At 44.4% G+C, this 26,501-nt stretch overlaps 1 protein-coding gene and 1 pseudogene across 3 annotated transcripts in view; one reads left to right on the forward strand and one right to left on the reverse strand.

Moving 5' to 3' along the window:
- The window catches only part of AKAP12 (A-kinase anchoring protein 12), a 96,755-nt gene that overhangs the window by 68,075 nt on the left and 2,179 nt on the right, over positions 1–26,501 (forward strand). Inside the window, exons 1-2 of one of the 3 annotated variants that reach the window (XM_072827836.1) lie at positions 4,413–4,580; positions 21,096–26,109. In XM_072827836.1, coding sequence (XP_072683937.1) covers positions 4,556–4,580; positions 21,096–26,101 — 5,031 coding nt within the window. In that variant the 5' untranslated portion in view covers positions 4,413–4,555 and the 3' untranslated portion in view covers positions 26,102–26,109. Of the gene's footprint in view, positions 1–4,412; positions 4,581–14,923; positions 15,069–21,095; positions 26,110–26,501 lie in introns of those variants that run through there. The other 2 variants (XM_072827835.1, XM_072827844.1) reach the window with 2 other exon arrangements.
- On the reverse strand, positions 10,421–10,942 carry LOC140616144 (non-histone chromosomal protein HMG-17 pseudogene; annotated as a pseudogene).

Genomic DNA, 26,501 nt, shown 5'->3' on the forward strand with positions numbered 1-26,501 from the left:
TCGTGGTTCCATTTCGGATGATCTCAAGGATTTACACGACTTCACCTGCCCTCTATGGGCATCTCTGAGTTAGGGCGTAACTCCTAATGCCTTGCTCAGCTTGCTCACCACTGTGTCCATGAATCATGCTCCTTGGCATTGCTTCTCTGTAACCTTTTTTATTAATTAATTAATTAATTAATTTATTTATTTATTTAATATTTATTTGAGAGACAGCAAGCATGAGTTGGGGGTGGGGTGGCAGGGAAGGCAGGTGTTTGAGCCACCCAGGCACCCCTGTAGCCTTTTAAATATCACAGTTCAAATTATGTGTCAGCTCTCCTCCAAAGCTTCTCACGATCCCTTGGAGTCTTCAGAATTAATATAATAAATTCCTTAAAAAAAAAAAAAAAGCTTTAAGGAGATATAATTCATATACCGTGCAATTGACCCATTTAAAGTATATTTTTCATTGGTTTTTAGTATAGTCACAGAATTGGATGACCATCACCCCTTTGAATTTTAGAACATTTTAATCCTCTCCTAAATAACCCCCAAACCTACTAGCAGTCAGTCCTTCTCTCCCCACCAATCTGGTTCTGCAACCATTAATCCATTTTCTGTTGATTTGCCCCTTCTGGTCATTTCATATGAATGAAATTAAATAATATTTCAAGGGGCACATGAGTGGCCCAGTCAGTTAGGTATCTGACTCTTGGTTTTGGCTCAGGTTGTGATCTCAGAGTGGTGAGATTGAGCTCCAAGTTTCCTTGAGATTCTCTCTCCTTTTCCTTCTGATCCTTCCCGCTCTTTTTTTCTCTTGCTCCCAAATAAATTTTTAAAGTATTTCAATATGTGCTCTTTGAGGACTAGTTCCTTTTTTTCTTTTCTTTTTTTTTTAAGATTTTATTTATTTATTCATGAGAGACACACAGAGAGGCAGAGATATAGGCAGAGGGAAAAGCAGGCTTCCTGTGGGGAACCTGATGTGGGACTCGATCCCAGGACCCCAGGATCACAACTTGAGCTGAAGTCACTCAACCACTCCCAGGTGCCCCTGGGGACTAGTTTCTTTTGCTTAGCAATGTTTTCATTGTTCATCCATGTTATAGCATGCATACTTAATTCCTTTTTATTCCTGCATAACATGATCTATCTAATTTTGTTTTTTTATGCATCAATTGATGATTATTTGGGTTGCTTCTAGTTTGGGGTTACTATGAATAATGAATACTATTAGCATTCCTGTACAAATTTTTGCATGGATGTAGGTTTTCATTTCCCCTGGTTATATATCTAGAATTGCTGGGTCATATGTTAAACTCTATGTTTAACATTTTGAGGAACTACCAGACTGTTTGCCACCATTTTACATCTCCACTAACAATGTATGAAAGTTCTGATTTCTTGATTCCTTATTATTGTCCATCTTTTTGATTAAAGCCATCCTAGTGGGTGTGAATTGGTATCTCATTGTGGTTTCGATTTGTATTTTCCTAATGGTTAATGAGGTTGAGTGTCTCTTCATGTGCTCATTGACCATTTGTTGTACATAACTTTCTAGAAATGTCTACTTAGAGCCTTTGCCCATTTTTTTTTTAAAGACTTCATTTATTTATTCACGAGAGACCCACAGAGAGGCAGAGACATAGGCAGAGGGAGAAGCAGGCTCCCTGCAGGGGACCTGATGCGGAACTTGATCCCAGGACTCCGGGATCACACCCTGAGCTGAAGGCAGATGCTCAACCACTGAGCCGGCCAGGCATCCCACTTTGCCCATTTTTTATTGGGGTTATTTGTTACAAAACTATTAAATTGTCATTCAAATTCGTAAGCCCCAAATATTATATTTCTCGTTCTCATTTCAGTTACCATCTTAATTTTGATTTAACAAGAACATGGAATGGAAGGAATAACAAAGTTTCCTGCATAGTGTACTGACCTTAGAGGTCTGAGCTTTACTCCTGCTTTCATACTGATTGATGACTTTTCTTTGTAAATGCAGACACACGGGGGCGGGCAGCTGCGCCACACGCCCTGTCCTTGATTACTCAGGGGTGGAGATCAAAGCAGAACCGGCTGCTAAGAGAGTCAGCAAGTTGCCACCTGATCACCTGCTCTGCCTTGTGGTTTTAACTACTTCTTTAGGAATACTGGATCAGATGTGGTAATGTCTTTAGCAATGTCATAAAAAGAGAAGAAGTTTAAGAAAATCACACAGCAATATAATTATCTCTGTAAATGTTTGGGGCCTTAAGCTGGTAACCAGTTGAGGTTTCTTCTAGTTCAGCTCAGTGGAGCAGCTGGTTTTGTTAGATCTTAGACTTCTAGGAAGGAAAGGACCCAGTAATACAGTTAAGTAAGCTCAAAGCCAATGTACCTCTCAGTGGAACGTGTGTATTTCCGAGGTGGCACCAGATGATGGCCATGTGCTGTCCCCAACAGCCAGTGCTGAGAAATGATGCATAAGTGAGACCTCAGATCCCTGAGGTAGCCTGGGCTCCTGGGACAGTTCAGGGAAGGGGGATGTAGGCTCCACCTGGGGACACACACTTTGGGCTGATGCTCGTGCTTGGGAGGGCCGTAGACCATTTAATGTAGACCACCAAATGCAGCCTTTTGTGCACCGTCTGTACAGCCGGGACTCCCCAGGGCTGGGGCTGGGGGCGTAAGTGGGGAGACGGGAGGATGCAGAGCTGCCTGGACCCCTCAGCTGGGGGGACAACAGAGGGGCCATTCCACCAGCAATCTCTCACACACACCAGACGCTCAGTATAATTGAGGCAATTTGTGAACCCCAGTTAAGAGTCCTCTAAGGAAGATGAAAGGTTAGGATGTGGCTGCTCTGGGCATTAGATCCCAGGCGTCAGGACAAGGAGCTCATCACTCGGTTCCCTGGGGGCATTTACAGCCAGGCTGGGTATTTGCTGGAGTATAAGAGGGAAGCCCTGTCAACGGAGAGGCTGAAGCTGATTTTTGTAACACTGATTTGAGTACTAGTAAGGTTGCCTCCTTAACTTGGCTCAGTTTTGGTCTGACCCTGGTGCGTCGCGCCTCCTGGTGGCCAGAAGAAGCAACGAGGTGTGGGCCAGCATCCCCACACTCCTTTTTCTGGACACTTCTCCACCCTTCTCTATACTGCTCCCTCTCCGCTCCATCCCAGGCCTCTCTGCCCTGCAAGCAGTAATGAATAAGACCTGAGCCTCTCCATTTGAAGAGAAGAGCAGCAATGGTAAAACTTTCCTTTTGTTGCTGAAGGGAAGAGCCAGTGGTAATGGGGCAAGGCAGGCAAGGCATGGAGTGATAAACAGGGCAAGAATGAAAAGGAGAGGAAGCCAGGGGGTCTAAATGGCCTTAACCCTCACAGAACATTGACATACAAGAGCGTGTCAAAGTTATAAGACTTGTTCATCACTCACTCATCTTGTATCTTTACATGGAACATTCTAAACCTCCAGGAAGAAGGAATTTGAGAATTTGGGGTTGCCTGGAATTTTTCATGAATGTTCCATGTAGGTTCTGACCGATTCTCATGCTGTGTGCTTAACTATTAGAGATACGATAGTGTCTATGTTTTGGAATATGGCATAGTTTGATTTAAAAATTTAGTTAGTGGGATCCCTGGTGGCTCAGAGGTTTAGCACCGCACCGCCTTCAGCCCCCCAGGGCCTGATCCTAGAGGCCCAGGATCGGGTCCCACGTCAGGCTCCCTGCGTGGGGCCTGCTTCTCCCTCTGCCTGTGTCTCTGCCTCTCTCTCTCTCTCTCTGTGTGTCTCATGAATAAATAAATAAAATCTTAATTTTTTTTTTCAGTTAGCTTCTACCATTAAAAAAGGAAAAACAACCCTATTGCTCCTATTGGGTTTTTTACAAGGTGCCTTGATCGAGCGTTGGAGACGTAGAGTTAGCTTTGCAGCCCCCTTCTCGCAGACTGGAAGAAACGGGACAACTGACATCAGTTGCCAGCCCTCGGGTGCGTGCAGCTCGTGTGTGTCCAGCAGATGGGGAAATTGCACAATACTCCAGGTGCGAAAAAGCAGACCGCGTTTTGCACCTCATCAGCCTTGACACAAGCAAGGATACAGAACGCGGTATTTAAAAAAAAAAAAAAAAAAGTAGGAGAGTGTAGTCCTCTGTGCCGTTATTGGCTTTAAGTCATGCTACGAGCTGAGACACAAAAAGCACGTCGGCGCCAGGAATGAAGTAACGGTTCAGATAAAACGCTGCTGACTCCGGGTTATTCGGCGCAACTTTCACACCCTCCGCGGTGTCTGTGCGGAGCCTCGCTGACGGTGCACGGGGACCAGCTCCGGGGAGGGGGGCGCCCCTGCTTTAAGGGAAGCACGTGACCCTCTGGCGGGCCGGGGCGCGGGGGGCGGGGCGGGGCGGGGGCGGGGCCGCCTATAATGAGCCTGCGAGGTGCGTCCCGCTCCCTTCTGGCCGAGGCTCCGCAGGCACCTTGAGTCCTCCCTCGTGGGCGCTTCCTGCTCGCAGCAGGACTGCACGGGTGGGCGAGCGCCCCGGGAGGGCGAGGACCCGCTGTCGCTCTCACCTGGAGGGAGGTGCGCGAGGAAATATGCTGGGGATCATCACTATCACAGGTAAGGCCCAGGCCAGGCCCCGGGGTTCTGCCTCCGTGGCAGGTGGAGGAACCGCCTCCTTCCCTCTAACCTGCATTGCCCGGAGAGCCTCGAGGTCCCTGGCCCAGCACGCTGATGGGCATTCGTTTCTGTGTTTGCTGACTTTCCGATGAGAGGAGCCCTCTCTGGGGCTCAGAAAGAACCCAGCGCACCCCGAGTTTGCTTTTTGCCTACGTGGGAATCTTCCTCACTGTACCTAGGGGGGAGACCTTGAGTGCAGTTGAGATACGTGTTAGACTGGGGTGAATTTGAAAGCCTAATTCCTGGTTGTAGTCCTGAAAAAGTAAATTCCTGTGTTTTTGTTTTTGTTTTTTAATATTTTACTTATTCATGAGAGACACACACACACAGAGGTAGAGGCAGAGGCAGAGGGAGAAGCAGGCTCCCTGCGGGGATCCACATGGGGGACTGGATCCCAGGACCTGGGATCTCGCCCTGAGCCAACTCAGGCGCCCCTAAGTTCCTGTTTTTGAGAAATTACGGTATTTGGCATTTTGACCTGCTTCTTAGAAAGTTCCAGTGAAGATGCACTTTGTGGTTTTAGGAGACTAAAATGTTAGCTCTGGTTAAATGGTGGTTTTGATGAACACAGTATAAAATTGATGGCTAGCAGGTCATAGCATTTAGGCACTAATAGTGAAAATGTATGTGTTTAAAGCATGCTTTCTAGAAATCTGGCTGTAAGTATGAATTATAATACTTAATTTGTACCTCTAGCAAATGAATCACATATATCAGATTTGTAGAAAACACTGACAGCTCTTCTCAGCTGATACTTGATCGTTTATGCAGTTGTGCTGTAGCCTGACCCCTTAGGAACCTGCCTGCCTGTTTTTTCCTGTCTCCTTTCCCATTTCAAGAATAAAATGACTATTGGCTACTTTAGATTTCTAACACCAGCTCTATTCTATTTGACGTCACTGCTCACCGGATCTACATATTTTCTTAACACAGTGTAGAATTTCTAGACTCCACACTTTTCTCAATATCATGGCTTCTGCGAAGCCTGCTTCTTCTGTGGAATCTTAAATAAATGTGAAAGATGAGCAAAACTAAAAATATCTCTCATTTCCTATAGATTAGCTTTACTTTGGGATTTCCTTAGAATCCCTTTCTCAAGGTAATGCTGTAAGCCTTTCTACCATTTGTATTGCACTTATGTTTAAGGAGATAGCTAGAATCTATTATTAAATAGACTATACAAAATAAAATAAATTAAAACCAAAATGTTTCATTTTTTCCAGATCATTGCTTTTTCTCTGAATGAAACATAGACATGCCAAACCCTGAGAGAGGCTGCTTGAGAGTGTGGTTTGTGGGGTGTCACGGCTGGTGGTGGGCCTTCTATAATTATATCTTCTGGGTGCTTTTTGTGTATAGCATGATCCATATTATATTCACTGTTTGCTTTATCACATGCTGGATTTCTTATGGGAAAGGAAGGTGTTTCTTTTTCGAAGTAATTAAGAGGTTAACAAAATTGGGGTACTTGGGAGGGCTTTTAGATATTGATTCAAATAAGCCCAATGGGCTAACAAATGAACAGAAACAGTTTGAAGGACGGTCTCATTTTTAGGGCAACTCCAAGTAATTGCATCTGTTGCCTTCTGAGTTTCTCTTCTATTAAAATGTTGGTATGGAAGATGTGGCAAAATTTGGTACTTTTTCCTAGTAAAAAGATAGTGCACAGAAATTCTTACCTCCAAAAATTTAACAGCAAATAAACATTTTGCAGTGGATGAAGGGAGTTTGAACTGTCACACCCTCCCTTCCCCCGTTAGTTATCCTGATAAGGAAGATTTACAGTGACTGGTCTTTAGTTAGTCAGAATCTTGCAAAGCAACAGAGGCTTTTAAAACTGGCATTAAGTGTTAATTAAATATCAGATTACTCATCTAAATAACGTGAAAGGTAGTAATTCTAGTGCTCTTCAGTGCTACGTGGAATATGCATGGAATATTTCACAGTGAACAGGAAGAGTCAGACTCATAACATTTTTGTACTTAGGAAGGAGTTTCCCTTTCTGAAAGCAGGGAAAAGCTGCCACGCACAGGACTGCTCCTACCCCCAACCCCCTACCAGTGAAATTAAGGGAGTAGAACTTGAACTATGAAATGATTGCATATTCACATACGTACTTGGTCTTTCTTGACATCTTACCATCACATCACATGAGCCTTACGTAGCTTAAAAACTGGAAAATCGGCATATGGCTGGCTCAGTCAGAAGAGTGTGCAACTCCTGGTCTCCGGATCATGAGTTTGAGCCCCACGCTGGGTGTAGAGATTATTTAAATAATTTGAGAAAAAAAAAAAAACCCTAGAAAATAAGTGATCAGATATGATGATGGGGGAGGTGTCTTCTCCCCTACCAGCCTATTAATGGAAAAAATGCTTTTTTAATTTTGTAAGATACTTTGAAAATATCGTCCCTATTTTTTCTAATTTGCACACGTTGAGGCTAACTGGAGTATCATGAGGAATTAGGGCAGCATTATTCTTTGTCTCTAAAATAAACGGAAGAGTCCTCCAATGTTCATGCAAGTTCTAGATGATTTATAATGCCTTTCTCTATGCAAACCATTTACAAGATTAAAAAATATATATATCCTTCATATGGCTGCTTCTGTATACCAAGGAGGCAGGTTAGTTGTCTCAGGACTTATGAGACATTAAATGAGTAGTACCCTCACACCTGTTAGAGTAGTAACTACCACCTACTGAGTGCCCATTCTCATTTTTCTGTGTAATAATCCTGCTAATAATCCGGCTAAATCCAAAAGTGGGTATTTAACCCCCTTTGAAGATGTTGAAGATGACAACTTCCACAGTTCAGAGTACCTTGTAAAGGATCTCTTTCTCATCATGTAAAGGATATTAATATTGCTTTAGTGGTGCCCTTATCTTTGTATGCCTGCCTGGATGTCCAAGGGACCATTTAGCCTCCTTACTGAGGCCAGGGTCAAGATGATCATCACCTGTACCCCTCTTGTAAATGGGGTTCTGCTTCTCTGAGTTTTAATCCCGGTTAAATATCTCTCCTAGGTTTTGTGGTTTATGAGCATGACAACATGGGGAGTTGGGTGTGTAGGATATAAGGGATAGATTTAGAATGCAGAGAATTTCTGGAAAAAATCCAGGACAATGCTGCAGATCGTAGGAGAAAGTTAACCAGATCCAGATGTTGGCCTCAAGCAGGCCTGATGTGCCTACAGAACAGAACACACTGGTTACACTAAACGTAAAAAATTAATGTTGCAGCTTTTGCAATATCGCACTTTTTCTCCGACAAAATGACTCCATTTGTGCCATGGGAATTTAAGAGGTAAGTTTGGACAAAAGCCTTAAAATTTTGGAATATATGGCGACATGTTTCTTAATTCTTTTCTTCTTTTAAACCTTTATAGTAAAAGAAACAAGTTATATTCTTCTGTCTTAATCTTTTAAGTATTTGGAAGAGTGAAAAAAGACCCTGTAGGCTTTGGACCTGCAACTGCTTATTACATCTGTGGAGCTTGTGGGTGGGGTATCTGTGTGGAGCACAGCATCCATAGCCTCCTAAGAGGCCTTTCCCGTTGACATGCTGACGGGCTTCCCTTCCAAGCCTTCTTGCTGTCTTTGATGCCAGGCGAGAATGTAGAGTTTCTAGCCCAGTCACCACACCAGTGATTAAATGAGCACTGTCTTTGGACTTTACAGGAATTTGGGAAACTTGCTGGATTAATAGCCGTGTTCTTCATAGTAGGTAATTTGGATAGTTCAGTTCCCCCATGGAGTGATACTTAACATGTTATGTCAGAAAGGCCTACTCTAAAACCAGTTGTTTCTGAGGAAGGACTTTCTGGGTGCCAGGAATGTACATCCCTGAATCAATGATGCTTAGATGATCAAGCCTTTTGATCTTCCTCATCCTATCCAATCCTACAAATCTAAAGCAGATAATACTAGAGGGAGCTAATGTGTTGGAAACTATTGCAGAGGAGGTTCTGAAGTCCTTTAAAAGTAAAATTATTAATGAAACATTTCTGAGTGTGATTGCAAATGGGATTCTGCTGTGCAGAGTGTGGGTTAGGTGAATACTGGCCTGTCCTTCCTGGAAGATCTTATTCTCACCAGCCTGCTGTTTCTCCTGCCAAACCGGGCCAGCAGGTTTGCTCACTGGGCTATGATCTTGAAATCATTCAGAACCATCATGCAGCCAGCACATAAAACCTGGAAAAAGGTGGCTGCTAACCACAAACTAGAATAGGGATGGGAATGAGAATGGTCTTTTCTAGACATTGCCTCCTTCAGGCAGCACCTGGGAAATGTATTGTGTACAGCTGGGCTGGGAAAGTGGGGGAGAAAGGAGTCCACAAAAAGGGCTGTGGCTCCGTTTGATCCACACTTGATCCAAAATGGGGTAAAGGATTTAGATCCTCACATGGTGCAAATAAAGGATAGGGAGGGAGCCAATTCAGGATGTGTGTGTCCCTTTTTTCCCCTTAGTATCTATGTTGGGAGTCAAAAAGGAAAACTTAGATGCAATATGGCATTAAACTGTACAGAATTTGAAAAAGAACCTAAGCTTTATGGATTGGTAGATTTTTGAATTGTCTTCTGGCCCAGGTCTGGAAAATTTGCAAGGCCTCCCGCTTGACACATTTGAAAACTGTTCAATACTGCCCTCTTCTGTTCAAACACTTGCTCAGGGGTTTGGACGGTGACTTCTACACGTGAACATTCATTGCATAGTATGGTGGTGAAAAATTAGAGCAACAAATGATCTGCCAGTAGGAGGGCATTAAAATGAATTATGTGGCCATTTTACCATAATTTTGAAAACTATTGAATAACTTAGAAAAAACAATCTGTTTTTTTTTTTCAAACTGTATCCAGCTTTATTAAAGATACTTTTCATAAACAATCATGGTATCTCAGGCAGGACATGGGTGGACGATCGTTAACAGTATACAACAACTTTCAAACTCCCTTCTTCAATGGACTACCAAAATCAGAAAGCCGCTATAAAACCCAATGAAGTCTTCATGTGATGCTCTGAACAGGGAAAGTTTAGAGTGAGGGTTGACAGTTCACATTTAGCATGTTGTTTAACAACTTTTCACAAGCTGACCCTGACTTTCAGGAAATGAAATGAAAATAGCAGAATTATCAATCTGAAGATCCACAAGCTAAAAAAAAAGGAACTCTTTTGAGGGATGCCATCTCAGTGGTGACACTGTAAAAGTCCAGATGGCCTGACATACTGGGAACCATTTCATGGGGTCAGGTTCCAACAGGTCTCTGGGTTTAAGGGAGTCGAGTCTATGTTGAAGGCAGAGAAGGAGAAGAGGACATTAAAAAATGAATTTTAGTTTTTCCACACCACCAAGGTGGCTCATGTGTGTCAACATCAAGGAATCCCTCCTCCTGGGAGCCAAGAGGAAGTTTCTCAAAACTAGAAGGGGAAGGTGTTTTTCCCTCTTGTTATCAATCTAGCTTCGGAGATATTCTATTAGTGACATATGCCCTTGCCCCAAAACAACAATGAAGTGTTCCGTGTGCTAACAACATAGCTTAAAAAAAAAATTCTGCATTTTTATAAAACTTGATAAAAAATAGTATTTCAAACTGTACAGTCACCAGAAGTACACAGTTATTAAAAATGCAGGGCAGCCCCGGTAGCGAAGTAGTTTAGGCCGCCTGCAGCCCAGGGTGTGATCCTGGGGATCTGGGATCGAGTCCCACCCACATCAGGCTCCTTGCATGGAGCCTGCTTCTCCCTCTGCCTGTGTCTCTGCCTCTCTCTGTGTGTATGTGTCTCTCATGAATAAATAAATAAAATCTTTAAAAAATGCACATACTTCACTTGGCATCTCTAGCACCTTCAGCTTTCTGTGCCTGGTCTGTTTTGGCATCTCCATTTTCTGCAGGGTTATTTCCATCCTTGCCAGCACCAGCTTTCCCCTTTTTCCCTTTGGGTACCTTCTCTCCCTTCTTTGCAGGGGCCTTTTTAGGCTTGGGCTCTGGCTTTGGAGGAGCAGGTTCAGCAGATAATCTTGCAGATCTCTGTGGCTCATCCTTCACCTTGGCTTTATCTCCTTTAGCATCCCCTTCAGCCTTTCTCTTGGGCATGGTGGCGACGGCGGCGGGACGTAAGCGCTGGACGCGGGGATGCGGCGGCACGCGCGCTTTGGCCGGTCTGGGGGTCATTCTCGCCTCTTCTTCACACTGCTCCCACAATCTGTTATTAATAGTGATCCTCTCTGGACATTGTCTTTATGCATGTCATTCCCAATTTGCCAAATTTCAAAATCTGCGGTTTATATACATCAGTTTTGGAATTGGTGAAAAAAATAATTAAGTAGTCATGTTCTGAAGAAGACAATGAAGGGGAAAAAATTATAGTTTTTGTTTTATTTTACAGACAACCAACCGTTACTTCCTCCTAACAAGCCTTAGCAGGAAGAATGAAAGGTGACCTGCTTTAAGTGAGGATGCTAAGAACAGAAACCTCAGCAAATTTGCCCAAGGGCCCAGTGCTAGATGTGGTGCAGCTGAAACTTAAACAAAATCTGTATCCAGAACTTCTGCTCTTTTATCTTCCCCTCTTCTGAATTCTCTTAGGGGTTTGGGAGAGAGTAGTTTTTCTGTCCCTTAATACATTGATAGAACTTACATTATGGTATATAATGTGAGGTAAAGAAGCAATGTTTTCTACAGCCAACCACTACCCTCTCCATTTTTAAAAAAAGATTTTCTTTATTTGTGAGAGTGAGAGGGCATGAGCCAAGGGGTAGGGATAGAGGGAGAAGCAAATTCTCTATTGAATAGGGAACACAATGCGGACCCAATCCCAGGACCCTGGGATCATGATGTGAGCAGAAGGCAGACACCCAACTGAATGAGCCCCCCCGCCCCAGGTGCCCTATTCTTCTGAGGTTTTTCTTTTTTTTAATTTTTTTTTCTTTATTTATTTATGATAGTCACACAGAGAGAGAGAGAGGCAGAGACACAGGCAGAGGGAGAAGCAGGCTCCATGCACCAGGAGCCTGACGTGGGATTCGATCCCAGGTCTCCAGGATCGCGCCCTGGGCCAAAGGCAGGCGCCAAACCGCTGCGCCACCCAGGGATCCCTGAGGTTTTTATTTTAATTGAAGTATAATTAACTACAATGCTGTATTAGTTTCAGGTGTACAACATAGTACAGCTCTGTACATGAATCACTGCTCACCATGGTATTGTCACCACCTGTCACCATAGATTCCCTGTGATATACTTTTAATCTCCATGGTTATTTTATAACTGGAATTTTGTACCTCTTAATCACCTTTTTATCTATTTCACACATCCCTGCATAATCTTTCAAAACAATAACCTCAAACTTACAACAAGGTGCAAAAATTAAAAACAAAAGTACAGAAAACATCTATATCCTTTATCTAGATTCATGTACTGTTAGCATTTTTACCTCATTTGCTTCATTATTTGATTTTTAATCTCTATGTTGGAAAAGGCAACAAAACCAAAAACCAGCATATAGGTTCCTGTTATGTTTTATATAGGCAGGAGATAAAAATTTGTCTGAACCTTTGAGGATGAGTAATCCACGTCATTTGTTTCTAAATGCTCAAGTGTGTATTTCCTAACAAGAGATATATTCTGTTTTATAACCAGAGTACAATTTTCAGTGTCCTATATTTATATCATTACAATAACTGTATATGATCTATCATCCTTATTCCAATTTTGTCAGCTAGTTTAACAATGTGCAGTTTAACAATTCTTACCTTGCATTGTCAGATCCATCCTTGTGTCAGGTATTATGTGTTATATTCTTTAGCTGCTTTTAATCTGGAACATTTCTATAGCCTTTGTCTTTTAAGACACTGACATGTTTGAAGCATATAGCCCTCTTCTCTGCATTCACACTGTATTCCTTTGTTTATTTTCTCCTTTAGGTTATGCATTCTTAGCCACGGATGCTGCTGTGTCCTTGTTCGAAGTATCACACACATTATGCATATGTCTCTAATGGAGGTTGATATTAAGATTTTGACAAATTTCCCCATATATAGGGTTTCCCTACCCTTAAAACTATTAGGCATGTAAATATCCTACCCACTCCCTCTCACGTCCACCACTTAGCACCCATAGATTCTTGCCTTATCCAGTTTTTATCGTAACGGTTTTAAAATGATAGGTGAGGAGTGATCTTTTGACTCAATATCTGCCAGTGGGTGGGTAGGATATAAATGTTCTTTCTTTTTCTTTTTTTTTTTTTCTTTTTCTTTTGTAGCTGACTATAACCACCAAAAACTATTTTTTTACACTGAAATAGAATTTAAAGTGCTGTCTACATCAGACATAATAAGACACAATAGCGGTTTTTCCATCTAAGTATGGGAGTTGACATGTCTAAATACTTTTGTCATATATGGCTCTTACAGACTATAAAATGTTACAACTTACAGAAAATAAGAGTTTTCACCCTTTGAAAGTATATGGAATTAATTTTTCCTTTAAAAAGACAAACTTTGTTTTCCTATTTACTGCCCCCCCCCCCCAGCCTTTGGCCCACCAGAGATGCCACACCCCCACTGTATGACACTTGCCAAGTCATATGACCATTTTTAAAAAATAGACTGTATAGTTAGAACAGTTGTGGTTCATGGCAAAAATGACTGGAGAGTACAGAGGAGAGTTCCTATATCGTCTCCTATACATGCATCGCCTCTCCCACTATCAAATCTCACACCAGAGTGGTACATTTGTTATAATCCATGAATTACACTGACATCATTATCGCCTAAAGTCCATAGTTTATATTAGGGTTCATTCTTGGTGATGTACATTCCGTGGGTTTTGAACAAGTGATATAATAATTCTATGTATCTACCCTTATCATAGCGTTTAGTTGCCCCATGAACAACATGGGGGTTAGGGGCCCAGTTGAAAGTCTAAATGTAAGTTTTGACTCCCCAAAACCTAACCTGCTATTAGCCTGCTGTTGACTAGAAGGGCTACTGATACTATAGTTGATTAGTTACTGATTATAGTTGATTATATTTTGTATGATAGGTATATGATCTACTTTCTTCTTAAGGTAAGCTAGGAAAAGAAATGCTTTTAAGAAAACCATATGAGAAAATGCATTTACAGTATTATGCTTTACTTATTGAAGAAATCCATGTATGAATGGACCTGCATGGTTCAAACCCGTGTTTGAGGGTTAGTTTATAGTTTCACTGTCACAGTATCCTCCATGCTCTGCTTATTCATCCTTCTGTCTCCACAATCCTTGGCAATACAGATTCTTAAAAATTGTCTCTGTAGTTTTGGTTTTCCAGAATGGCATATGGTTAGAATCATACTGTATGTAGCCTTTTCAGATTGGCTTCTTTTACTCAGTGATATGCATTTAAGGTTCTTCCTATCTTTTCATGGCTTTGCTAGCTCATTTCTTTTTACCACTGGATGTGGATATTTTCTGAGGTTTATTCATTCATCCATTTGCATAATGAACATCTTGGTTGCTTCCAGGTGTGTTCAATTATGAATAAACCTATAAACGCCCATATGCAGGTTTTTGTGTGGACATGTATGTGTTCAGCTCATTTGGGTTAGGTACCAAGGAGCAGGGTGGCAGTTTAGCTTTGCCGACAACATGCCAAACTGTCTTCCAAAGTGCGGTAACCACATAATCATTTTTGAAGTCCAGATCTTCCTTCAAGCCCAAAGGCACTGTGATTCCAGATAAACTCCGTCATGGGAACGTGCACGAGGTCCACAGTTCTTGTTCCTAAACCCAAGAATTTAAAGTTCGTACAACCGAGCAAACCCCTTGCTGTGCACAGGATCCGGCTGCCTCTTCATTCACCGCTGTGCACTGCGATTTAGGAGTCTGCCACCTACTAGCTCGTGCAGATCAGAGAGGCAGCCCAGGAATCCATCAGTTGTGTGTGTTTTTTTTTTTTTAAGATTTTAGCCATCCATTCATGAGACACACAGAGAGAGAGAGAGAGAGAAGCAGAGAGGCAGAGACACAGGCAGAGGGAGAAGCAGGCTCCATGCAGGGAGCGCGACTCGATCCCGGGTCTCCAGGATCAGGCCCTGGGCCGAAGGCGGCGCTAAACCGCCGCGTCCCCCGGGGCATTGATGTGTTTAGCCGTTGGGCTGTCATTTAGCCAGGTCGGGTTTCAGCCTCGCGCGTGCTGGAGTTTGAAGGGACCCCATTGTGATGATGCACCTCGCAGCCTTGCGAGGCCAGAGCTCTGGGCCGCCAGGGCCACGAGGAGGCTGCGCCCTCTGTGACGCGCGCGGTGGCCCCCAGGGGGCGCCCTCGGCGTCAGCGGCCCAGTGGCCGTCCGGCGATGGGGCCGGCGGGAGAAGCAGCCTGGGCCTCCCGGGCCCCGGTGGCGCCGCCCTGCCTCCTGGCGGCGCGCGATGCCCTGGTGGAGTAACCTTTGCTGTGAGTAGCGCCCCCCAGTGGCCGTTCGCCCGGGCCCGCGGCGGGGCGGAGGCTGCGGAGGCCCCGAGCGCGGCCCCCGAGCGCGGCCCCCACCAGTGCAGCGCCGGCTCCTCGGACTGCGGACTAGGGATTCAGAGTTTTCCATGATCCTACGGCCCTTTTGTTTTTGTTTATTCATGGGAGATCCCAGAGAAAGAGGGGGACCGGGATCCCTGGGTGGCGCAGCGGTTTGGCGCCTGCCTTTGGCCCAGGGCGCGATCCTGGAGACCCGGGATCGAGTCCCACGTCGGGCTCCCGGTGCATGGAGCCTGCTTCTCCCTCTGCCTGTGTCTCTGCCTCTCTCTCTCTCTCTCTCTCTCTCTCTGTGACTATCATAAATAAATAAAAATTAAAAAAAAAAAAAGAGAAAGAAGGGGACAGAGACACAGGCAGGGGGAGCCGCAGGCGGGACTCGATCCCGGGACCCCGGGGTCACGCCCTGGGCCGAAGGCGGACGCTGGACCTTGGAGCCCCCCGGGGGTGGGGGGGCCTGTACCCCCCCTGGAAGGGCCCCAGTACCAACCTGTATGAAGAGACCGGGTCTATATGGCAGCTGTCAGGGCTCTTGGGTGCTAGTTGGCAGCCGTTCGTCTTTGTCTCTCTAGTGGTGACTGAACACTCCAGTCATCCCCGAATCGAAGGAAAAAAGGGTCTCAGATGGAAACAGATTTGGGAGCGTGGCAGGGGGGGAAAAGGGAGGAAAGGCTGGCTGTGGGATGTGACCCCTGTTTTCTCCCACTATGTTAGCAAAAGCGTCTCTGCATTTTTCCAGTGACTTTTAGAAAGGTTAGCTAATGAGCATTTGTTTTGCTCTCACGTTTGCTGGCAGGAAATTTAATTTATATTTGTGTTTTTAGTACAATTGTGCTGGGATGGAGTTTATTGTTGTGGTTTGACTTTTTTTTTTTCTGTAGTGTGTTTTCAGTGGTATTGAAAACACTGTATTCAGTGGTATTTCAGTGGTGTACATTTGAAAATGTACACATTTTTAAAATCCCATCTCTTTTGTTACGTTAAAAGGGTTTGGGGCAAGTTTTTTTCCTGAGTGTGCTTTTATAGTTGGGGAGATGATGATGATGATGATGATGATGATTATTAAAGATGAGAGACACAGACACAGACAGAGGCAGAGACGGAGGGAGATGCAGGCTCCCGGTGGGGAGCTCCATGCAGGGCCCGACCCCAGGATCACTGCATGAGCCAAAAGCCATGCTCAGCCACTGAGCTACCCAGGTGCCCCTAATGGGGGAAATTAAAATATATCTTAAATTATTTGAGAGAGAGAGAGAGAGAGAGCGCATGGGGGAGGAAATGAGAATCTCAAGCAGGCTCTGTGAGCCAGGAGCCTGACATGGGGCTCAATCCCATGACCCTGAGATCATGACCTGAGTGGAAACCAAGAGTCTGTGCTTAACGGAGCCACCCAAGTGCCCCTTAATTGGGGGAAGTTTGTACAAAGTAGTTTATGTCATGGAAATGGAATTAATTTAAAGCAATTTTTAAATTTTAATGTAAGGTTTATAATAACAAATGGAAATTTATAGCATTTTCTCTTACCTCAGAAGGTTATACATGGTGCAAAAAAAAATAAATGGGGAGAGAATATTTCCAGAAGATTTGCAGAATATCCATCTTCTAACTTGAAGGAGGGAGTGGGATACTCTAGGGGCATCTAATAACATGTCTAGACAGTCTGATTTTTTCTCTCTTGAAATATTTGCCGCGGTGTGGGTGCTGATTATTTCTTTATTGTTTATGAAAGTTTAAAGTTGGTCATGTGTATCCTGTGATTTTTTTTTTTTAAAGGAGACTTTGTTAGGAAGTGTACTTTAGATGAAAATTATAATGTCATTTTTCAGTTGTGGGACCTGAGCCTTTAAAGAGCACATATTATTTACCAGTGGTCATTAACTGGAAATGCTGGTATTTGAACCCATGTCTGTCTGATTCTAGAGCCTGTACTCTTTTCTTATAAGAATTTATTTATTTATTTATTTATTTATTTATTTATTTATTTATTTATTTATTTATTACAGAGAGAGAAAGAGGGAGGGAGAGAAAGCCACGCGCGTGAGCACCAGCAGAGGGAGTGGCAGGCAGAGGGAGAGGGAAAAGCAGATTCCTCCGTGAACAGGGAGCCAACAGGGAGCCGGATGCTGGGCTCCATCCCAGGACCCTGGGATCATGACCTGTGCTGAAGGCAGATGCTTAACTGAGCCACCCAGGCGCCCTTAAATTTGTTATTTATTTAATGCTATCTTAGATGCTGACATCCGTTAGAATCAATGAAAATTGGCTGCTTTCCAAAGTTTTTACAGAGAAAGGTAGAGACAGCTATGTCACTGATGTCACCAAAGGCTCTGTCTACACTGTGGCATGTGGTTAGTGATAGAATGCTTCTGCAGTGTCTCTTCCTGACTGCAGACAACCCAACAGATACTATGATGGAAATTTGTAGACATAGATTTGTAATATTTCACATAAAAAATGAGACTGTTTTCATGAGGAAGATTCTATAACCTGGATAAACATAGGAATTTGGGGGAGCATGTTGTCTATTATTTCCAAGTATATCTGTAATTCATATATTTATGGATACATTCTAGGTATTGGTATGGATACTACTTATAATTAAGTTTCATTTTACACTGTGGGTATTAAGTATAATTTTATTAAGACCTTTTCTGTGTCTATTTTAATTGACCTTTTTTGTTTATTAGAGAAGGCAGTACATACCCTATAGAGAAAGGAAGAAAATTCATAGAAGCAAAACTAAACTATATCACAGGGGCGTCTGAGGCTCAGTTGGTTGGGCATCTAACTCCTGATTTCAGTTCAGGTCGTGGTCTTGAGGTTGTGGGATTGAGCCCTGCTTTGGGCTCTGTACTGTGTAGGGAGTCTGCTTGAGGTTCATTCTGTTTCCCTCTCCCTCTGCCCCTCCCCCCGCTCATGTGCTCTCTTTCTCAAATAAACAATCTTCTAAAAATAAAAAAATAAAATAAAGTAGTATATCACATATCCATCCCCCAGAGATCAGGTGAGGTTGGGATGTGTGTGTAGGGAAGTTAAACCAAAATGAAATCATAGTATATATACTATTTTGGTAATCTTTTTTCTTTTAGTCAGATTTCAGCTCTTTCCTTTCAGCAAAAGTTCATTTCCTCTAATCCCAAATCATACATTTTCCCAAGACAAGCCAAAAATGTCTTTTGGCTAGTTTGCCCTAACTATCCAATTTAGGACCATGACCATCATGTCTTATTATTATGCTTCTTAAATGTATTAATCTAGCACAGTGTCCTCCTCCCTTTATTAAATCACATTGACTTACTTTTTTAAACAACCTCAATGATTTTTTAAATTTCAAAACTATAGATAAATACACAGCATATACACTTGACCTAATTCACCAGTTATTGATACTCTAGCACATTCTCTCCTGCCCACCCCTACCCTCATTCTCTCTCCTTAAACTATTTTAAAGTTATTTGGAGAATATCTACTTGTGTTTTTGATTTTTGTCCTTTGTGATATTGACATATCAGGCCAAACTAGTTGTCATACAGAATATCCTTCATTGATTTATCTTATTGTTTCCTCACAGTTAGATTCTATTAAACATTTTTGGCAGGAATACTAGAAGTGATTTATTGGCTTTTTCAGTGCCTCACATCAGAAAGCATGATGACAATTCTGTTCCATTATTGGGGAGCTAAGTTTTAGGCACTACCTGCCTGATTGCTCTGCTGTAAAGGAAATTTTTCCTTTTGCTTGTGTGTCAATACACTAAACTATAGGTTTCCTGACAACCTTTGACTCAATGGTGTTAGCATTGCTTGATTTTTGACTGACCCAAGTTACTACAAGGTATTGGTAAAGAACAGTTTTCTCAATCTGATTACAAACAACCAACTAGGATTTTTCAAATAAGATGACCACTTAAGCTATCATAAATCAGAGTTACCTTGCTCTGCTTTCAAGTCTTTTTTTTTTTTTTTTTTTTTTGCTTTCAAGTCTTTTCTGTAAAAACTTCTCCCCTAACTCCTGTCTTTTTTTGTTTGTTTCTGAATGGCTGATTTTTAATGGAGATAGAACTAGTTCAAAATTTATCCAATCACACCCACATTCAAAAGAGTAAAACTTCTTGTAACCACACTTGCCATGAAACAGTGTTGCCTATTATTTTATATTTAATATAATGAGAAATGATTTTTTACTTTCCCAAGCAATTGAAAGTCTGGTTCCAATGATCCTACTGATGAACTGAGCTAAACATGGCTTTCTCCTCCCTAAATAACTATAAGAGAAAATCCACTTGTGTTATTTCATGTAAGTGGATCATACTTGATGAATGACACAAATACATCCATAGAGACAATAATGAATGCTCCACATTTTTCAAGGCTGAACAGCTGTTTACCATGGTCTAGGAAGAGCCTGTGTGATCAGCTATAAAAGAAACATTTTTGTAAACTCTTGTCCCTAATAAATGATATGTGAATCTCAATGCAGTATGAATTTTGAAATTTTAAAGAAAATGACTAGATCAAGGTGGAAATTCTAGATCAAGGTGGAAATTCTATCTAAATTTATTGATTGGCATTTTTTCATAAAGAATTATTCCCTGTTCCCTATTTACTTTTTTGGTATCACTCTTGATTCATGGATGATGATTCTCCTCCTCCTCCTCCTCCTCCTCCTTCTCCTCCTCCTCCTCCTCCTCCTCTTTCTTCTTCTTCTTCTTCTTCTTCTTCTTCTTCTTTTTGAGAGATTTTATTTATTTATTCATGAGAGACAGAGACATAGGCAGAGGGAGAGGTAGGCTCCCTATGGGGAGCCCAATGTGGGACTCAATCCCAGGACTCCAAGATCACACCCTGAGCCAAAGGCAGACACTCAACCATTGAGCCACCCAGGTGCCATGTGCCGTGTTGTCCATCGCCACCCCCCCATCATGGATTCTTTTTTTCATTCAGTGTTGTATAAGCCCCATCATTGTCATTATTCTTTCTTATGTTTCAGTGTTTGTCCAGCAGAAACCCCTCAATCTGACTCCTGTGTTCCTCTGAAATACGCCGCTCAGCTTTTGAGCACTGCCTTTTCTTTTTTCTTTTTTAATTTTTTGAGTGCAGTTGACATAGATCGTTACATTAGTTTCAGGTGTACAACATAATAACTCTTCAAGTTTCTGTGTTATGCTATTGAGTATCTCCTTTCTGTCATAATAAGTTGTTCCTTGTATTTTCCCTGACCCATTCCGTAATTTCCCTATGGGGCTCTGGTCTGTTTTTTGGGACTCGTTAAAAAGACCAGCTAGTTGTCACATAGAATGCCTCTCTTTTAGATTGGTCTAGATTCTTTCGTCAGCTTATTTTTCTAAGATGGGATGGATTCTAGATCATGGGTGTGATGACTGATTCCATTTAACCTGCAGCAGAACCTATGCCATCTTCTTGTCCCACTTTAGTGATTTTTTTTAAAGGTTTTATTTATTTATTTATTCATGAGAGACACGAAGAGAGAGGCAGAGACATAGGCAGAGGGAGAAGCAGGCTCCATGCAGGGAGCCCAATATGGGACTCGATCCAGGACTGCGGGACCACACCCTGAGCCAATGGCAGATGCTCAACTGCTGAGCCACCTAGGCATCCCACTTTAGTGATATTGCAGCTATTTCCATTTAATTAATGTTCTAGTACTTGAGTATATTAACTCTTCCTTCACAGGGAATAGAAGGAGCAAAGCAGTATCTCTAAACTTGAATTTTTGAAGATCATTTGAAAGAAATACTTGCCTCATGTACTGAGATTCTCAAATCCTGATAAGACTGTTACTGTGGGGAAAAAAAAAAAAAAACTGTTACTGTGTCCTGAAATTGCCTGACATTAAAGAAAGTATTACTTGGTTATATTTTTCAAATATGTAATTTTTCTGAGCTGTAATAATTTTCTCCCTTCTTCCCCACCATTCTCCTTTTTCTGTTAATAGTTGGACAGAGAGAGTCTGAAGATGTGAGTGAAAGAGACTCAGAAAAAGACATGGCTGCTGGTTCCGTAGTTGTTCAGGACATCACAAAGGATGGGCAGGAGGAGATGCCTGAAACCATCGAACAGATTCCTTCTTCAGAAAGCAATTTAGAAGAGCTGATACAACCTACTGAGGCCCAGGCTAATGATGTTGGATTTAAGAAGGTGTTTAAGTTTGTCGGCTTTAAATTCACTGTAAAAAAGGATAAGACCGAGAAGTCTGACACTGTCCAGCTACTCACTGTCAAAAAAGATGAAGGTGAAGGAGTGGGAGGAGCAGATGGGGCTGGTGACCACCAGGAGCCCAGCCAGGAGACTGGAGAAGCAACAGCCAAAGAAAGTGAACTGAAACAATCCACAGAGAAACCTGAAGAAACCCTTAAAAGTGAGCAAAGCAGCACACAAATTTCTCTTCAGGCTGAGTCTGGTCAAGCAGCAGAAGAAGGCAAAGATGAAGGCGAAGAAAAGCAGAAAGAACCCACCAAATCTCCAGACTCTCCCACTAGTCCAGTGGCCAGTGAAACAGCGTCACCCTTCAAAAAATTCTTCACTCAAGGTTGGGCCGGCTGGAGAAAAAAGACCAGTTTCAGGAAGCCTAAGGAGGATGAGCTGGAAGCTTCAGAGAAGAAAAAGGAGCAAGAGCCAGAAAAAGTAGACACAGAAGGACAGGAAAAGACCGAAGATTCCCCTGAGAAGTTGGCTGCCCCTGAACAGGCGCACCCACCGGAGCCCACCGACAGTGCTAACGCGGCCAGATTGTCAGCGGAATATGAAAAAGTGGAGCTGCCCTCTGAAGATCAAGTGCAGGGACCTCCTGAAGAGAAACCTGCCCCTTTAGCAACAGAAGTATTTGATGATAAAGTAGAGATTGTTGCCGAAGTCCACGTTAGCATGACAGAGAAGACCGAAGAGCAGAGAGCTGAGGTAGAAGAAGTAGTAGAGCCCTTACCATCTGAAAAAGTGGCGGAAACACCTGCTGAGGAGCTGGTGAAGACCAAAGACGTGTGCGCCCCTGGAGGGGACCACACCCGGCCAAGCGACCTAAGCCCCGATGACAAAGTGACGACTGCACACCCTGAGGGCGTCGTGAGTGAAGTGGACATGCTGTCCTCGCAAGAGAGAATAAAGGTGCAAGGAAGCCCTTTAAAGAAACTTTTTACTAGCACTGGCTTAAAAAAGCTTTCTGGAAAGAAACAGAAAGGGAAAAGAGGAGGAGGGGATGAAGAGTCGGGGGAACACCATCAAGTTGCAGCAGAGTCTCCAGACAGTACAGATGAACAGAAGGGCGAGAGCTCCGCTTCATCCCCTGAGGAACCAGAGGAGATTACGTGTCTGGAGAAAGGCATCGCGGACGCCCACCAGGATGGCGAAGCTGAGGAAGGAGCTGTTTCTGATGGGGAAAAGAAGAGAGAAGGTGTTACTCCCTGGGCGTCTTTCAAGAAGATGGTGACGCCCAAGAAACGCGTTAGGCGGCTTTCAGAGAGTGATAAAGAAGATGAATTGGATAAAGTCAAGAGTGCCACCTTGTCTTCCACGGAGAGCGCGGCCTCTGAGTTGCAGGAGGAAGCGAAAGGAAATGGAGAAGAGCAGAAACCAGAAGAACCGAAGCGCAAAGTTGACACTTCGGTATCTTGGGAAGCTTTAATTTGTGTGGGATCATCCAAGAAAAGAGCAAGAAAAGCATCATCTTCTGATGATGAAGGGGAACCAAAAGCCGTGGGAGGAGACAGCCAGAAACCAGATGATGCAGGAAAAGACAAAGAAACCGGACCAGACGCTGCCCTTGCTGGTTCCCAAGAACATGATCAAGGGCCAGGAAGCTCCTCACCTGAGCAAGCTGGAAGCCCCACCGAAGGGGAGGGAGTTTCCACCTGGGAGTCCTTTAAACGATTAGTCACTCCAAGGAAAAAATCGAAGTCAAAACTGGAAGAGAAAAGTGAAGAGTCTGTAACTGGGTCTGGTGTAGAACATTCAGCTTCAGATGCAGAACCTGGGAAAGAAGAGTCTTGGGTTTCGATTAAGAAATTCATTCCCGGACGACGGAAGAAAAGGTCCGATGGGAAACCAGAACAAACCGCTGTGGAAGACGCAGGACCAGCAGAGGTCAATGAAGAGGATTCCGATGTCCCGGCCGTGGTTCCCCTGTCCGAGTATGATGCAGTAGAAAGGGAGAAAATCGAAGCCCAGCAGGCCCAAAAAAGTGAGGAGCAGCCTGAGCAGAAGGCCGCTGTTTCTGTGTCAGAGGAGCTCAGTACGGATCTGGTACGTGGGGTCACGGTGACTGTCCTTGACGGGGCAAGGGCTCTTACCAATGTGGAAGAAAGGTCGCCATCTTGGATATCCGCTTCGGTGACAGAGCCTCTTGACGAAACGGAAGATGAAGCCAAACCCCTAACCGAGGACGTGTTTGAAGGAGAAGTCCTTGCAGAGGAAACCTCTGTTACCAAACCTCTACCAGAGGGTCAAGATGCCATTGATGACACAGTCGTGAGTGAGGCGGAATTAACTTCGGAAGCTGTGACAGCCGCGGAAGCTACCGGGGCCCTTTGTGCTGAAGAAGCAGCAGAGGCATCTGGTGCTGAAGAGACCGCCGACATGGTGTCCGCTGTTTCTCAGCTAACGGACTCTCCAGACACCACAGAGGTAGCAACGCCTGTTCAGGAGGTGGAAGGTGGCGTACCACGCCTCGAAGACCAAGAGAGGCGGACTCAAGAGGTCCTGCAGGCAGTTGCAGAAAAAGTGAGAGAAGAATCACCACTGCCTGACACCAGAGGGCCAGAAGACACCACTCGGACAACGCGGGGAGTAGAAGCCGAGATACCAGAGAAGGTGGAGGAAGCGGAAGAGGATTCACAAAGGCAAGACCTGAAGAAAGAGACGGAGGTAGCGCTGGAAGAACGTGCACAAGAAACTAAACCTGAGACTTTGGCACAAGGGGAAGTAATCGTACAGGCCACCCCAGAAAGCTTGGAGAAAGTTCCTCAAGTCACAGACAGCGTGGAGTCCAGTGAGCTTAGAACCACTTGTCAAGCTGAAACCCTGGTTGGGGCAACATCAGAATCGATTCTGGAACAGGCTGTTGCCCCGGACTCAGCTGAAACCCTCACAGACAGCGAGACCAACGGGAGCACCCCAGTAGCTGATTTTGAAGCTCTCCATGTAACACAACCAGAGCAGATCCCGGGGATGCACGAAGGTCCTGAGGTTGCATCGGGCGCACCGCCCCAGGTCACAGAAGCAGAGGCAGTTCCTGCACCCGAAGAGGGGCCTCCAGCACCTTCTACTTTCCCATCCGAAGAAGAAGATAAAGGACATTCAAAAATGGAAGAGATTCTAGAACGCACGGACAAAGAGGTATCGGTGGAAGCTGTACCCACTCTTTCAAAGACCGACGTGATAGAAGAGGAAGGCCAGTTCGCCGATAGGGAAAGCAAAGACGAAGCTCTCGTCGACGGCCCTGATGTGACAGCGGCCCCTGAAACAACCATCAGTCAGGAAGAGACGAGTGACCTTGCCCTTCAAGATGAAGCTACTGAAGACCCCGAATTTCAGAAGAAGGAGGATGATACCGAAGTCCAGAGCCGTACACCCTCTCCCAGCCCGGTGGGGAGAGAGCTGGTAGTTCAAGTAGAAAAGGAGGAAATAGAAGCAAAGCCAACCCAAGCCACCGAAGAAGAACTTGAGCAAAAACCCACCGTGACCGTCTCTGAGGAGCTTAGCAAGGAACTGGTGCAGACAGTTAGGGTGGCCGTCATCGACGGGGAAAAGGAGGTTACCATTTGGGAAGAAAGTTGTCCGCAGCTAGTTGAAGAGGCAGCGGTATGCACAGAAGTCCAAGTGCAGAGCTCTGAACCGTTACCTCTAACAGCCGCAGTGGTGGAGGAGAAGGTCTTGGGAGAAGCTGTCAAGAGTGTAGACGCCAGTGAGACCCTGGAACCTGCGGGCGCACATTTAGCCCCAGAAGAAGAATCCTCCACAAAGGATGAAGGCCTGACGGCCCAGCCAGGGGCGGTCGAGGTGCCCACGGGGACTGAGGCTCGGCCGGAACCTGGACCGGGAACTGCCCCGGGAACCGCATCAGCTGAGCCTGACGGAGGCACGAGCGCTGCCCCGGAAGGAGAGAAAACCACCCCCCAGAGACAGACCTCAGAGGAAGAGGACGGGCCGGCTGCTTGCCAGGAAGTCCCGGCAAGAGAGGAGGATCTAAAGGCTGAAAACGACCTCTCGAAACTTCAGACCGAGAGTAGTAAACTTGTACAGAATGTGATCCAGACAGTTGTTGGTCAGTTAGGAGGCGCGGAAGAAACAGCCGCGGACCTCCAGACCCAGGCTCAGCCGCTGACGGCGGACGGCCAGGAGGCCAGCTCGGAGGCCAGGCCGCACGTTGAGACGGAAGGAGGCGAGCTTCAGGCCTCTGCACCAGATGGAACCCACACTGTTGACGCCAAAGAAGAACCCCCACTAACCGCCGTGGAGCAGACCCCTTCTGAGGTTTCTGAAGCCTCGGAAGCTGTGAGTGAAGCTCCAGAAAAGATCACAGCCATCGAGGTAGAAAGTTCGAGCGTCCATGACCAGCAGCTTGAAGAGGCAGCTCTCCCATCTGAAGAAAAGAAAGAAACAGCCAGAACCGAGCCTGTCCCAGAAGATTGTGATGGTGCCGGGTCAGAAGGAAGGATAGAGGAGTCGCTCTTTGAATCCCAAGAAGATAAAAAAGGTGATGAGGTTGATGACCCTGAGAGCCACCACTCGTGCTCACCCCTGGAAGATTCTGAGGCCCCAGGAGACGTAAGCCAAGAGGCCCCGGACACGGATGGACCAACAGGCAAAAAGAAGGAAGGTGGCCAGGAAGTAGAATTCCAGGAAGCCAAAGTCCACAGCGAGCCAGAAGATGAGATTCAAACCCAAACACGGGACGAGACACAGAAACAAGAGGGAGAACCGGCCAAATCAGAACCCACAGGATCCTAATGCATCATGTAAGCAAGCTTCCTTTCCCCCTAAAGCAGTCTTTGCCTCTTTGTGGCCATTTGATGGCACATTCGTTCTAAGGGAAGCAGGAGTTTAATCCTTATGACTTTGTGCAGAACCTTGAGTTGAATAATAATCAAGGAGATCTAGGCTCCCTTCCTTTGTTCCCCTCTCACCGACGTGCCATTCAGTCTTACCTGTAGGAAAATAATGGCCTCGGTTCACCCCTATGTGACTGCTTTCAAGGAAAATCAGGGGGTGTGTATGTATGTGCGTGTGTGTGCATTTGTATGTTTGGCTCGAAGGCATAAGAAATATGTTGTGTTCCCAGCACCAGACTAACCAGTTTATTGAATTTTTCCCTATAACCAGAAGTCCAACATAAGTTTATATCCTACAG

This window comes from Canis lupus, chromosome 1 (assembly GCF_048164855.1).
Source record: "Canis lupus baileyi chromosome 1, mCanLup2.hap1, whole genome shotgun sequence".
NCBI classification, from domain to species: Eukaryota; Metazoa; Chordata; class Mammalia; order Carnivora; family Canidae; genus Canis; species Canis lupus.